The sequence below is a fragment of the Saccopteryx leptura genome, chromosome 3 (genome assembly GCF_036850995.1).
Source record: "Saccopteryx leptura isolate mSacLep1 chromosome 3, mSacLep1_pri_phased_curated, whole genome shotgun sequence".
Lineage (NCBI taxonomy): Eukaryota > Metazoa > Chordata > Mammalia > Chiroptera > Emballonuridae > Saccopteryx > Saccopteryx leptura.
This window is the reverse complement of record NC_089505.1, coordinates 185897906-185912685: the sequence shown is the minus strand read 5'-3', so window position 1 is coordinate 185912685 and position 14780 is coordinate 185897906. Positions and strand designations below refer to the sequence as shown.

The 14780-nt window shown below is 32.7% G+C and overlaps 1 protein-coding gene across 1 annotated transcript in view; it reads left to right on the top strand.

Moving 5' to 3' along the window:
• Positions 1 to 14780, top strand: part of LOC136398384 (uncharacterized) — a 212904-nt gene that overhangs the window by 152623 nt on the left and 45501 nt on the right. Inside the window, exon 5 of the mRNA XM_066372681.1 lies at positions 5490 to 5630. Coding sequence (XP_066228778.1) covers positions 5490 to 5630 — 141 coding nt within the window. The remainder of the gene's footprint in view (positions 1 to 5489; positions 5631 to 14780) is intronic.

Here is a 14780-nt window from a genome sequence, read left to right as displayed (position 1 = left end):
CTCCACCCCTCCCCCTCTCCTTCTTCTCTATCTCTCTCTTCCCCTACTACAGCCAAGACTCCATTGGAGCCAAGTTGGACCGAGCGCTGAGGACGGCTCCATGGCCTCAGCCTGAGGCGCTAGAATGGCTTCTGCTGCAGAAGCGGAGCAATGCCCCAGATGGGCAGAGCATTGCCCCCTGGTGGACGTGCCGGCTGGATACTGGTAGAGAAAATGCAGGAAGTCTGTCAGACTGCCTCTCCGCTTCTATCCTCAGAAAAATACAAAACAAACAACAAAAAAAATCAGGGATAAAAATAGATTAAATTACTGACTAGCATCAGTTTAGCCTTATTTTTAAATGATGTTTTAAAATTAGGTTTTTTATTCTATTTTTTTCTGTTTCTCATTTAGCTTTTATTTTCTTATCACAGAAGTTACTCACAGCCAACTAGTCAAATGAAAAGTATGGCTTGATTAAGAATCTCTCTTGTCAAGTAATTTGTGCCTAATGTTTTTAGCTTTCCCATGGGCTGTTGTAGAAAATGGTAAATCTGGTTTAAATGAAACCTGATCCTGTTAATGGTTTAATAGCAGCTGCCACAGGGTTATGGCATTTTTCAACAGATGCTACTGTTTCATTTTAAACATAAACTAAGTCTTGGGATATTTACATAAATCGTATAAAATATGCCTACACACTTTAGGCATATTGTTTTAAAATAGTCTTAGGCAAGTCCTTATTTTTGCTCATTTATAAGTATTCACACTAAAAAAAATCTACACTTTATTTTTTAAATAAAAGGGCTATATTTTTTAGTTTCTTAAAAATATTATTTTAAATGCCAAAGGGTAGGCTGTACCTCTCCATTTGGGAACTTGGACAATGGCTTGGTCAATCTGATCATTTCATCCATCTTTATGCCTCAAAATATTTATTTAGCACTGACAAACTGCTTACAATGATGTGCATTATAGTGTCAACTGAAATAAACAGAATAATCACAAAATTAAATGGGGCATTATTTTTCTTTAAAGAGGTGGACCTTATAATAGTAATTCAAGCTACCATTATGCTTAGGATTATTTTGTCTGGAGTGTGATATTCAACTATCTTTTAAAAACAGTATTTATTCTGTGCAAAGTACTTATACAGGGTACATAAATGGCACAAAGGTAAATGGCAGGCAAATAAAACAATGACTAGGACGTAATATAGAAACAGTTATACAATAAAGGTACCAGTTCAAGCAAAAGGACTGGAAAGTAGTGTATGCCACATTAGTTAACATGTTACAAGTTTGATTCCTGAAGATCATAAAGAGCATAATCTTGAACTGGAAAGGTCAAATTTGTCTTTTGTTATATGGGTCTCACTTTTATTGTGCCATGGGAGCTCAATATCCTTGGCTGGAAAGGTTATTTACATAAGTGCATTCAATGAAATTTTTAAGGGCAAAAAATAGAAGTAAAAACCAACCTTTTACTTAATTTTTAATTATCTGTCATCACTGAATATGTTGTGTTTCTAAATACAAGCATCCCAATTTCATCTTGTCTTAATTTCTTTTCTAGATACTTCCCCCTAAGAAAGATGTAAAACCTGGAATGGCTTTCTTATTTGAACTCTTTCTCCTTCGTGGGAAGAATACTTGTCTTGACTGTGTTATGGGCTGGTCAGTTTTTCCTTTATGTGATAACAACTTTGATATAGTGGAGGGAAAATTTAAGTGTCCCCTTCTCCGAGGACATTATGACCAGAAATTCAACAACTTCAGGAAAATTGAAGATTTGATTTGTCTTGATTTGGACCACTGGCTATGCAATCTCTATTTTCAGGTTTGAACTATTATTTTGTACATAGAAAAATAATGTAAAAAATTTTCCAAAGCTGCAGCTCTCTAACCTTTAACTTTCATTCATGCTATTGAAAATTTCAATAAATAATCGCAAACCTTGAAAAGTAGTTATATGTTAATAATGATTTATGGTAATACAGATTAAATTGATGTCTACAAATGAATAAAATTTTAGTTAGAGAGAGCCTTAAAGAAAATTTAATCTAGGCTTCTGTGTTAAGAATGGGTTAGGATGAGCACTCAAGCCCCTGATTGTCAGTTTATCATCTTTTGTTGCTAGAGCAGATCGGTCTCATCAACATGAGGTAGAGTTAAGGTATGTTTCCTTATCTTAAAGTACTGTTGAGCTTTAATTGTGTATTGAGCATGGCTTGTTCTCACAATACAAAAGAGATAAAAAAGTTGGTCTCTGCCTTCTTGTTGCTTGCCATTTGTTTGATGAGTCATACAAAAGAGGATTAATGACCCACATTTCTACAGTTTGTGAGTGGACATGACAAGGCTCCCTTTGTCACACATGTCATTTCAAAGCAAGCAATCCTGTTTACCACAAAACAACAAAAAAAACAAAACAAAACAAAAAATACTTGGGCACACACTATTTATTTGTATATATTTGGAGTTTTATGTTCTACCAAGTCTTTTAGCAGAAATGCCATTGCATAAATTTATTCACAGCAGACACCATGGACAATCCAAAAGAGAAAATGGTAACATATGTAAAGACAAAGTATTCCAACATAAATTTAGTCTATTTTTGTCATATATGTCCAATATATTCTTTCTGGTTATTATATTTTTCCAGTCTACCTGTATCATAAAATGCTATGATGTCTTCTTCCTAACCTATATATTTGTCATCTATCTATCTATCTATCTACCTACCATCATCATCATCTCATCTATCATCTATCTGTCTATGTATGTATGTATGTATGTATGTATGTATCTATCTATCTATCATCATCATCTATTTGTCTATCTATCTATCTATCTATCTATCTATCTATCTATCTATCTATCTATCTATCATCTATCTATCTATCTATCTTCTATAGCATCTGTCTATATCTAGCAACTGATGAAACTATTAAACACAAAGACTTTTAATAAACATGTTTTTGCCTAAAAATCAGCATAGCTAGTAATTTTTCTTTTGGCTAATTTCATTATAATGTTTTACTTATGTATCTTGTTGGGGTATTCTAGTTATGCTATTAAAAAAACAACTCATATGAATTCAAAGGAGCATTAAAAATCACCCACAGTTTGAAGAAAACTATAGAAATGCCCCTCAAAATTTAACAAATCAGTGACTTAAATACAGTATCAAAAGATCATAATGAATTGAAAATGGAAATATAGCCATAAAAGGAAATAAATTTTGGTGTAAGTTATTAGCTAATGTGAAAGACATTTATAAATTTTCTTTAAATTTTTACTAATTGTTACCTAACATTCAGTGTTCTGTAAATTATGGCATAAAAAATCAGCACTAACTTTGTTTTGTAAAAAATAATTTATGTAGTAAGAGATTAATATTTTACATTTATCACCAAATCAAGAAGTGATGTTTAAAATTTATAAAATAAGAAAAGTAATTGTTTGATTACAATATTAGAATAACTTGATTTCACTAAAATACTTGTTTTTGAACACATTACTAAAATATCCCTTCTTTATCTCAGACTCCCTACTGAAAAACTTTGTGAAAAAGTAGTAGAATTATCTATCTTCGAATTCACTAGCCATTAACCATTACAGATGAATGTAATTGTTCACTAACATTCTTATACGATAAAGAATAATAAAAATTTTCTCTCTGTAAACTTAACGGTACTCGAGTAGTGAGTGAGTTTGATTAATGAAAATGGTAACATTAAACAAGACATTATTTTCTGATTATAAGACAGAGTAGAAATGCAGATGTTTCCCTTTCAGTAGGATGAAAACAAAAATTTTTCATCTTGAAACCCTTATTTTCTTCTTATGTGAAATTCTGAAATATAGTCCAATGCCATTTAGCAATGGGGATAGTTATAAAAAATTTGTTGTCGGGTGATTTCATCATTCAAATGACATAGAGTGTACTTATACAATCCTAGATGGTCTGGGCTACTACACAGCTACGCTTATGGTAGAACCCATTGCTCTTAAGCTACAAACCTGTATACCATGTTATTCTACAGAACAAGATTAAAAGGAAGCACAAGATAAAATGATGCAATCAAGAAACATGGTAAAAACAAGGTATATGATACTGCTGCTGGCGTAACATGACTTACTATTTTATAGCAACTTTTTTAATAAATAGAGAAAATAAACTTTAAAATAATGATAAAACTATAGTATAGTAAATGCATATACCAGTAAAATAGTCATTTATTATCATTATTAAGCATTATATACTGTACATATTGTGTTATATTTTTATAAAAATGGCAGCATAGTTTGTTTACATAAACACATAGGTAAGTGTTGTACTACAACCTTTAAAGAGCAATGACATCATTCAGTGATAGGAATTTTTCAGCTCCATTATAGTCTAATATTGTCATATGTGTCGTCTGGCATTGACTGAAATGTTATGCAGCACATGACTCCATGTGAATTTTTCTGATGTGAGCTTTCCTAAATGCAGACATTTTTGAACAAATAAAAAAGTAAATTTGATACTTCTTTTGGAGTTATCAGGAAAAGAATAACTTAGGATGGGAGACAGACCACATAGATACTGGGACAGAAAAACAGTATTTGCAAAATAGCCTTAGAAGAGATTAAAGGAAACAGTCATATAATTTTTTTCCCATGTCTGTTATGGGAAGGAAACTTCCAGTCAGAGAGGATCAGACAGAAACAGGGCATTTGGCTTAGCCATGACCTTACATGATCTACCACAGTGGTATCAGGGATAAAATGCAGGCTAATAACCCTGGTCATGAAGGAGGAGACTGGACAATTACTCTGATTTAGCTGCAAAGTATGTGTGAAAACATGTAAAAGAGAAAATCATGTAAGCAAGGTAACCTTTTAGCTTTTCCCAGAAAATCTTTTCTATCAATTTCTCACTTTTCTGAATATTTCAATTCTTAGGTCATTGATTATTTCTTCCAAGTACTTTATTATTTAAAATTTAAACAGAGAGAAGTTGAAAAAATTGCAGTGAAAACCCAAATGCTAACCATTAGATTCTTTAGTCTTGTTATTGATTTTAGAGCTTAAAATTATTTTGGGGGGATAATAAACAGTGAACAAATAATTGCTAATTCTATCTCAATGTGAATATTAGATAATATTATTGGGAAGAAGAAATTAAAGAAAAATAAGATAAAACAAAGAAAAAACTGATAAACATGTATAGCAATGGCAATATCTGAAACAATCAAACAATTATGTAAATCTGTTATGACAAAAATGTTTATTTTTGGTGAAGCAATCAAACAAAAGCAAATAATAAGATTTGATAAATTGACATCATAATTGGCCATTTGAATTTTGTGAATTATGTTATTGTTCCAGAGAAAATTATCTGGGCGTGTAATATTTTCATCAGTTTACATAACAGACTTATCTTTTAATAGGTAATTAAACTTCCTCTTTGTTTGGATGATCAACAAAGTCGTGTAAGAGATACTTCTCCTGAATTTCCAGTTTGTTTAAAGGCTAAAGCAGAAAAAGCAGAATCAGGTGTGGAAAAGACAAAGACACCCGTATTTTCTGGGAAAGGAAAACAGAAAAATCTTTGTGCATCAATGGTCGACGAAGCTAAATCCTCATTATACTATTCTCAGGGTCAGTTGACTTTTTTTTTTTTTTTTGGCATTCTATTACTAATAATTCAAGTTGTGTTATATTACATAAAACTAGGTAATAAGTTTTAATTATTAATGCATTTCTTTCTATACATGCTGTTTAAAAGAAGGTGATCACCTATAAGAACACTGGTTTTCATATTGCATAACTATAAATCACATAAATTAAATATAAATTACTTCATGGAAATACAAGTTTTTCTCCATGACCTATTGCTCTCTAAAGTATATATATTTTAGTTTTCTGGGGGAGAATTTTTCATTTTTTGGCTCTTATTTTTAGATTTTAATTTTTCTTGCTGCTCATAAGAGTGGTACCAGCAAATGGCTATGAAAGAGAAAATATTCTTAGAAAAAGTTTCTCAGACAATGAAGTTTATTTTATAAGCCTCTGTTTTCAAAGATTGGTTTAATCAAGCACTAAAAGAAATAATGTTCTTTGAAATAGTGTACACAAATGACATTGATAAATCAGGGTACATATGTTCAAAGAAAACATCTCTAGGTTATTTTGTCATTCGGTTATGTTGCATACCCATCACCCAAAGTCAAATTGTCTTCCAGTCACCTTCTATCTGGTTTTCTTTGTGCCCCTCCTCTCCCCCCACCCTTCCCTCTCCTTCCAACCCTCCCACCCCCTGTAACCACCACATTCTTGTCCATGTCTCTGAGTCTCATTTTTTATGTCCCACCTATGTATGGAATTATATAGTTCTTAGTTTTTTTCTGATTTACTTATTTCACTCAGTATAATGTTATCAAGGTCCATCCATGTTGTTGTAAAGGATACGATGTCATCATTTATTATGGCTGAATAGTATTCCATAGTATATATGTACCACATCTAATTTTTATTTTTGAAACTATCAAATATTTTAATCAAACTGTACAGAAAATAACATACACTAATACTTAGTATCCAGCTTTGTTCATTCTTGCTAATTTGCTTTATTTGCTTTACATTTTTAATTTTTAAAAGTAACATTTTACATGTAACTACAGTCCTCTGTGAACTTAAGCTTCATTTTATTCCTAGTCCTTTTAGACTTATTATTGATCCTTTTCATGTATATTTTAATACATTTTAACATATGTAATTATAAACAACGCATATCTTTTCTATGTATTGAAAGTTTATGTAACTATATCACACTTTATATTTTTGCACCTTTATTTTCTTTCAACATTGTATTTGAGATTTACACATACATACACATATTACATACATTTCAGGTTAATTGATTTTACTGCTATATAGAATTTTTTGCATGATTGTAACACTTTGTTCTTATTATTCATATTGTTTCCAATTTTACTCTATTGCAAACAAGGCTCCAATGATTACTCTTTGACTTATCCTCCTTGTGCATATGGGTATGAATTTCACTAGAGCATATGGACCCAGGAGAAGAATGAATCACAGGGCACACACTTAACTTTATAGCTTAGTAACTGTAACTGTTGCTATCCAAAGTAACTGTGTCAATTTACCCTCCTAGTAGCTGTGTAGGTGAGATTTTTTGGCTTATATCCTACCAAACCTTGTCAATGTCAGTTTTGCAAATTAAATTGCAGTGGAATGATATCTAGTTATTTTACTTAGAATTTCCTTGAATACAAGTAACTTTAAACATTTTTTCCATATATTTCTGTTGACCATTGGGTTTTTAATTTTGTGAATTGCTTGTTTCTATGCTATGTACACTATTCTTTAGATCATGTTTTTAGTCTTGTTGCTTTGTAAGCATCCTGTTCACTCTTTTTTCTGGTGGGATGAATGGTGGGAAATACTTGATTTCATATTCAACTTTTGGTTGTCATTGATTATTCAATTATTCCATTATTAATTCATTTTTAAAACACTTAATTCAATTAACTTAGTGATAGTATTGTATTGTCTTTAAAAATTTATTTCCTTTTGTTACAGTTTTATTTACTAGGCAATACATTTACATTGTTCAAAATAAAATCTACCTCCCACTGCTACCACCCCCAGCAACCTAGTTCTTCTCCTTTGAGTAAATCAATGTTTTTCAGACTCCCGCATGCACCCGACCGGGATCCACCTGGCATGCCCAACAGGGGGTGATGCTCTGCCCATCTTGGGCATTGCTCTGTTGCAACCAGAGCCATTCTAGCACCTGAGGCAGAGGCCACAGAGCCATCCTAAGCACCTGGGCCAACTTTGCTCCAATGGAGCCTCTGCTGTGGGAGGGGAAGAGAGAGACAGAGAGGAAGGAGAGGGGGAGGGGTGGAGAAGCAGATGGGCACCTCTCCTGTGTACCCTGGCCGGGAATCGAACCTGGGACTCCTGCACGCCAGGCCGACGCTCTACCACTGAGCCAACTGGCCAGGGCGTAAATCAATGTTTTTTTGTGCATTATGTAACAGAGATGTACATTTAAAAACATATATAAAAATACTATTATAATTTTGAAGTACAACTAAACCTATTGTTATAGTACTTTTTTCATTACTGATATGAATTAATACATGCCTTATTTGCTTTTCTTTATCAGTCCTCCTTGAGTTTTATATACAACTGCTCATTAATCTCTATTAAGACTTTTCACTGATATTTTGTTTTCTATGTCTATACACTTAATTTTATTATTTCCTTATTCCTATATTCTTCAGGTTTTAGTTGGGGTTTTTAAATCTCCTTGATGTGCAAACTTGACTTATTTATCTTCAATTTTTATTTATCTGATAGTTATAGGTAAAATCATCATTTTTGACTGGACCTATCCATTTTTTCTTGTAATTCCGTCAGATATTGTTTTATATATTTTAAATCTGTTGTTAAGTGCATTCAAGTTTATGATTGTTTTAATTTGTGGTGTTACTATTTTTTCATATAGATGCAGTCTCCTTCTATATGTTTATGAGTGCTTTTGGATTTCTGTTCTAGTTCTTCTATTATTTATAATACCATTTGAATTTTTTTTGATAAATGTTCCCATGTCATACTATATTCTGATACTGTATTTTTAAAAAATAAAACTTGTTTGTGCTACTCTTTTGTGTATGTCTTAGCAGCATAAATCTAGATTTTATTTTTGTGTTCAACACAACTAGATAATGTGTATTTTAATAGGTGTTTAATTTTTAATAATTATTGCTTTCTGTTATATTTTTCCTTGGTAACATTATATTTTGAAGTTTTGTCTTTGCTTTTAAAAATATGTTTTTTTCTGAATTTCTTTTAACCTAAAATAATTTCTTTAAAAATTATTTTAATTGATTTCAGAGAGAGAGTAGAAGGCTGGAGAAAGAAAGAGAGAGAGAGAGAGAGAGAGAGAGAGAGAGAGAGAAACATCAATTTGTTGTTTCACTTATTTATTTATTCATTGGTTGATTTTTGTATGTGCCATAACTGGGGATCAAACCCTCAACATTGGTGTATCAGGTTGACACTTAAACCAACTGAGCTACCCGTCCAGGCCAAAATAATTTTCTTTATTTTATTTATCCTCTGCTGTTTATAATCTGTAGGTTTTATTGTTAATTATGTTAAACATTATCCTTTATTTTCTCACTTACATATTTAAATATTTATTTTACAAATCTAAGTTTATCAACTTCTTTTCTTCCTGAATGTGGAGAGGACTTTTGGTATGCTTTAACTACCCACTAAATACCTCCATGTACTCTCACATTAGTATTGTCTAAGCTTTCCTTTTTTAAATTAAGAAAAAAATGTAGTTCTATTTTTTTATTCTACAAAGAAAATCAATTTACTGCCACACTTGATCAATATCTGTGCTTTGTAATATTTTTAATACAGTATGTTTTTATTCTGGTTTTCTTTTTTTTTCTTGTTGAAATAAATCTTTAGTAATTCACTTAGAGTTTGGATCCATGAGTAGTCAACTTTTTTAGCCATTGTATGTCTCAAAAATCATTGTTTCCTCACTTTTGATAGATTATTTATCTATGTATGACATTCTAAGTCATAATTTTTCCTCGCTCTATTATACACTGTTTTTGTGTCTATTGTGGCTGATGAGAAATTGATATAAAATAAGTAGTCACTGAAGGATCTTAAGAAGGGAAGTGATGTACCAGTATTTCAATTTCTATCTTAGGCAGATTCCTCTAACAGTATTTAGGAGGGTTTATTTGAGGAGGGCATATCTAGAAATAGATCATTTAGAAAAAGTTTTGAGTAGTCTAGGAAACAAGTGAGGGTCTGAATTATGGCAGAGATATGAAGTTGAAGAAAAGAGTACAAATACTAAAAAATACTAAAGAGGTCAGATAGAACTGACCATAAAACTAAGGATAATAATATTCCTGTTGATTAATGAAATATGAGTGGTGAGAGATAATTAAGAATGATTCTTTTTTTTTTCATGGATAGTTATAGACATCCAACAGAGATGATGGTGAGAAATAAAAGAGGAAGGGACAAGATTAGGAAAAATCATTAGCTTGATTTTAGACCTATTGTTATTATATTGCATCCAAGAAAATGTTCATGAGACTGTTGAAAAAAATGCATGTGAAGCTCAGGATAAAGATGGAGAGTAAGGAAGGAGTCTATTACAGAGTAATAAACATATGAACTGTAACTAGAAGGGTGAGTTCAACAAGGAAGAGTCTTAGAGTAAGCACGTAGCTAAAAAGTCTTATTTTGGAATTTTTTACATAGGGAAAGTAGGTTCTGACTTAGTAACAATATTTCAATGATACTGACATGTTAACCTAGTTTTAAGATACTGAACAGAAGATAAGAAGCAATTACTTTGAGATCACCTTTTACCAGATCATTTTAGCTTTCTAGTTTTTCCTCAGGGTACTGCGGCTATATTTTCCATACCTACTGCACTGTGCTCTGAACTTGGCTTCTAGAATGGTGCTCCCCATTCCTCCAAAAGGACAGGCGACACTCCAAGAAACATGAGTACGAACACGTCCAAAAAGGGAACACTACGTACCATGAGAGCAAGAATATTTTATGCTTTAGGGAAATGCTTTGGAAAAGGCTGGTTATCATTTTGCTCTGCTTGAGCTCAGAGACTGAAGCTTCACATTCAAAGATTGCATAGGGACGTTTTGCTCCAATTCGGAATAAATTTATGCAAAAACAAAACATAAAAATCTCTTTGACTATAAGTCTGCTACATTGCTTATATTTATTTATTTTTGGAGGATTCCTGAACATATTATTAGCAGTTAATGTATCCCATGGGTCTGTTTTCTCATATATCAAGGCCATGATACAGTATGCTGTTTCTGCCACTGATATGTTGCTAAGAGATTTAATAATGGGTAAACAAACATAACATGTGGTAATTCATTTCAAATTAAAAGTTTATTAAACTCTGGATTGATGGCTTTCTGGTTATTTACAATTAAAGAAGCAAACCTTAGGGAAAGGGTGACCACGTGGTATATGTTTATGGCTGCAACATTTCTATGTGAAAAATATGTTTATTATCTTCCACAAGCTGTCCCACATTGATAGGCTTCAGATGTAATCTGCTAAATCTTTTACAGCCCATGAATCATGGAAAAGAGTGCCTTTAATGTTCATTTCTAAACACACATGCCCATGGATGTGCACTGATACACAACACACATGTACACACACCCTAAGAAGATTCTGAATTTAATTCCATAGTTAATGTTTAAGTGGTGATAAGCTTTGAAAATAGGTGAATACCTAAGGCCAGAAATAATTATGGAAAGTTGGAAGCAAAGAACAATGATATAATTTTTGGGTTATTACCTCTTTTAGGCTGTTTTACCTTTATTTACGGACAAACTAAGGAAATTTTTGTTATGCTTGATAATTTTTTTTATATGTGCTTACTTGCATTAACAATGGACCTTGTGATGCAGAATTTAATTCAGGAGAGTTTTATTGTGCTACAACTATCAACAAGTCATTCTTCTACATGCTGTGGGATTATTAACCAAAATAATATGATGTTCCTTGCTCCCAAGAGTTTATTTGAACCCAGGCCTACTCAACCACTGAGCTATGTATGTGTACACATGTTGGCTAGATGCTGGAAGGTCCTTCCAGCACTTATGTTAGAGACTAATCTTAGAGAAGTGAAGCAGATGTGATTGGCTAAATAGCAGAGGTTTAGTTGTGAGGTGAGAGAGGTGGTTGTGGGAAATGTATGTTGTCTGTCTATAAAATGTGTTTTTTATCTCAGTATCTCATTGTGAAATTTTCAGGGAGAAAGGAACTGCATGCAAACAGTCTCCAACCTGCAAAAAGAGAAAACCTTTTCACTCAGTTTTTGTGAGAAAAGGAAGTATATTATCTATTACAGTACATATTATCCTGTGAGACAATAAGGCATACTATATATATAATTACAATTCTGTAATTCAAGCTGTTTCAGAGGTCACTGTGGGACAATATAAATGAGTAGATTATGAGCTCATGTGAGACAGGCTGGCAGACTCCCGGAAATAAATGGTGAGCTTTTGAGAATAGTTGAAATTTACCTGAAATTCTCTTAATATAACTCCACTTTAAATCCTGTATTGGTAAAATCTGATGAAATATATGCTAACTGCACAATCATGTCCTAGAAAAGACTGGCATAAATGGAAACTCTTTTGGGTAAAATCATCCAGATTTTTACCGCAAAGACAAAGATAGTCTGTGCTTTGGAGGAAGATAATTTGGAGTTTGAAAGGTAAGCACAGTGGAAATGTTTTGGTAAAAGAAGACTCACAAGGCTCTGGCTATCTATAACACTCAGTAGATAGAGCATTGGCCAAGCATATGAATGTCTCAGGTTCAATCCCCAGTCGGGAACACAAGAGAAGCAACCATCTGCTTCTCTCCCCCTTCTCTCTCTCTTCTCCTTTCACAACCAGTGGCTCCATTGGTCTAAGTGCCAACCTCTGGCACTAAAAATAGCTCAGTTGATTGGAACATCAGCCCCAGACAGGGGTTGCCAGGTGGATCCTGGTCTGGGCACATGTGGGAGTCTATCTCACTATCTCCCTTCCTCTCACTCAAAAAAATAGGGGAGGGGGTTAAAAAAGTTGGAAAATCAGAATGGCACCAAATATATTTGACATTTAGGAACCATTAAATTCCAGCGCACATGAAAGATTAGATTTGGACAAGTACCACTTTAAGGCATGAAGTTCAGTAAGGAGGACATTACATAAGCCCAACGAAAAAATGGGTAAGGCCTGAAATAGAATATGGGATACAATCATGAAGATGCAAGAAACATGTTAAAATTGAATTAATAATACTTCATAGGTAAATAGTTATGTTATAATAAAAACATGAAAATTATAGTCAAGAGTATTTTTATCTCAGGTGCAAAAAATAGTTCTACCCTTATCAGAGATGAGGTATTCAAAAGAGCTGGTTTCAAATAAATGTTGACCAGTGATTTTGGTCTAATTGAATGTTGGTGAAATTAAGAAGACAACGATTAGCTTGGAGTTAAGAAAATGAATATAAAGTTCAAGAGAACCATATAGATGTCATCTTGATAGAGGTAGGGACTAAAGTCATCTTGAAAGAGGTGAGGAATAACAAGTTTGCAAAAAAAAAAAAAGAGTAAAAAAATGTAGAAAAACAATTTAAGGGACAGATGAGAGAAAGAAAATGTAAATTACAAATGAACAATCTGAAAAGGTAAGAGAAAACCCAAGAAGTGTGACATTATGGAGGTCATGGAATTTTAAATCTCAAGTGAAGAGAGGGTAGTCACATCAGCAAAGTATTCTGTATCAGCACTAATCAAACTTTAGATGCATATAAATAACGCAACTATCTGGTTAAAATACAAATGCAGATTCAGTAGGTCTGAGATGAGCTCTAGATTCCGTGGGTTCTACATGGTGCATATGCTGCTGGTCCATGAACCTCATTTTGCCCTAGAAAAACTCTGGAAAGATTGACTAAGACAAAGATGAAATAATAGTTTGCCTTTACAATAAAGTGGCTTTTGATGCTCTTTGAGAGAATATCTAAGAAATGAGCTCACACACTAGACTTCAATGACCACGAGAGGGAGGAAGAAAAAGTAGGAAGGCATTGCATATAGCAGGTGCTCTTGTATATGAGGAGAGATTTTCAAGACCAAGCTTAATGGAATCATGAGTTAAGGGAAGGTTTGCAGGAGTTTTTCTGATGGACACTTACCTCTCACTTCATAAACAAAAGAGAAAGATCTGGAAGAGGAAAGATTGAGAATAAAAGAGAAAGAGGGAAATTGTTGGGATGAGTTCTCATTGTAAGCAAGCTAGGGGAGAGAGGTGAGTATTGGGAAAGAGAAAGATTAATTCTTCCTCTGAAGTAAGAATAAAAGAGAAAATAATGCAGTATAGATTAAAAAAACTTTCTAATATTTTCTATGTAAGAAAATGTTTTAAAAGTTAAGCAACAGTAGAAACTTCAAAAAAAAAAAAAAAAAACCTTTATAAAATTTAGGAAAAATAACAAAACAATGAAGAACAATTATGTTCTTTTAGAATTCTAATTTAAAATGTCTTAATATTATTATTAAATACCTTTCCTCTGGGCCCTCTCAAGTTAAGCTATTGCTTTTACTGTTTCTGTAGGTTGTAGCTTGAGGACAAAATAAGAATGTAAAAATTAGGCTGGGAAATCTCTGGAAAGACTGAGCCACCCAAGTGTAGGAAAGAGCTTCTTTAGAGCATGAGACAATTCTGGTACTTACTTTTTATCTAACATTACTAAGAAAAATTGGGACAAAATTTTACTGCTTGCAGATGTGTCAGTGATAAGAGGTCAAATAGATACACTCTGTGGCTTCTATGAGAATGGCACCTTGTATTCAATAAATAACATACCTTAACTATTGTATATGATGATTTTCTGCTTCTGCTTGTGATCCTGTGTTGGTACTTTATGTATGCCGTGATCCTTTGCCATTCAGACATTAATCCATTATTGTAAGTTTACTTCTTTGGAGGTATATATATTTGATGGTGGTCTCTTTTTTACTAGAGATTCCTCATCATTACTTATAATGTATATACTATCATATATAAGAGAAAACAAAGAGCCAGTATTGGTCATTATATTATGTGCTACATACATCAAAATCAATTAACATTATGAGGACTTTTCAATATAAAAACAGACCACCCAACCTAATTGATTTTTAATAAA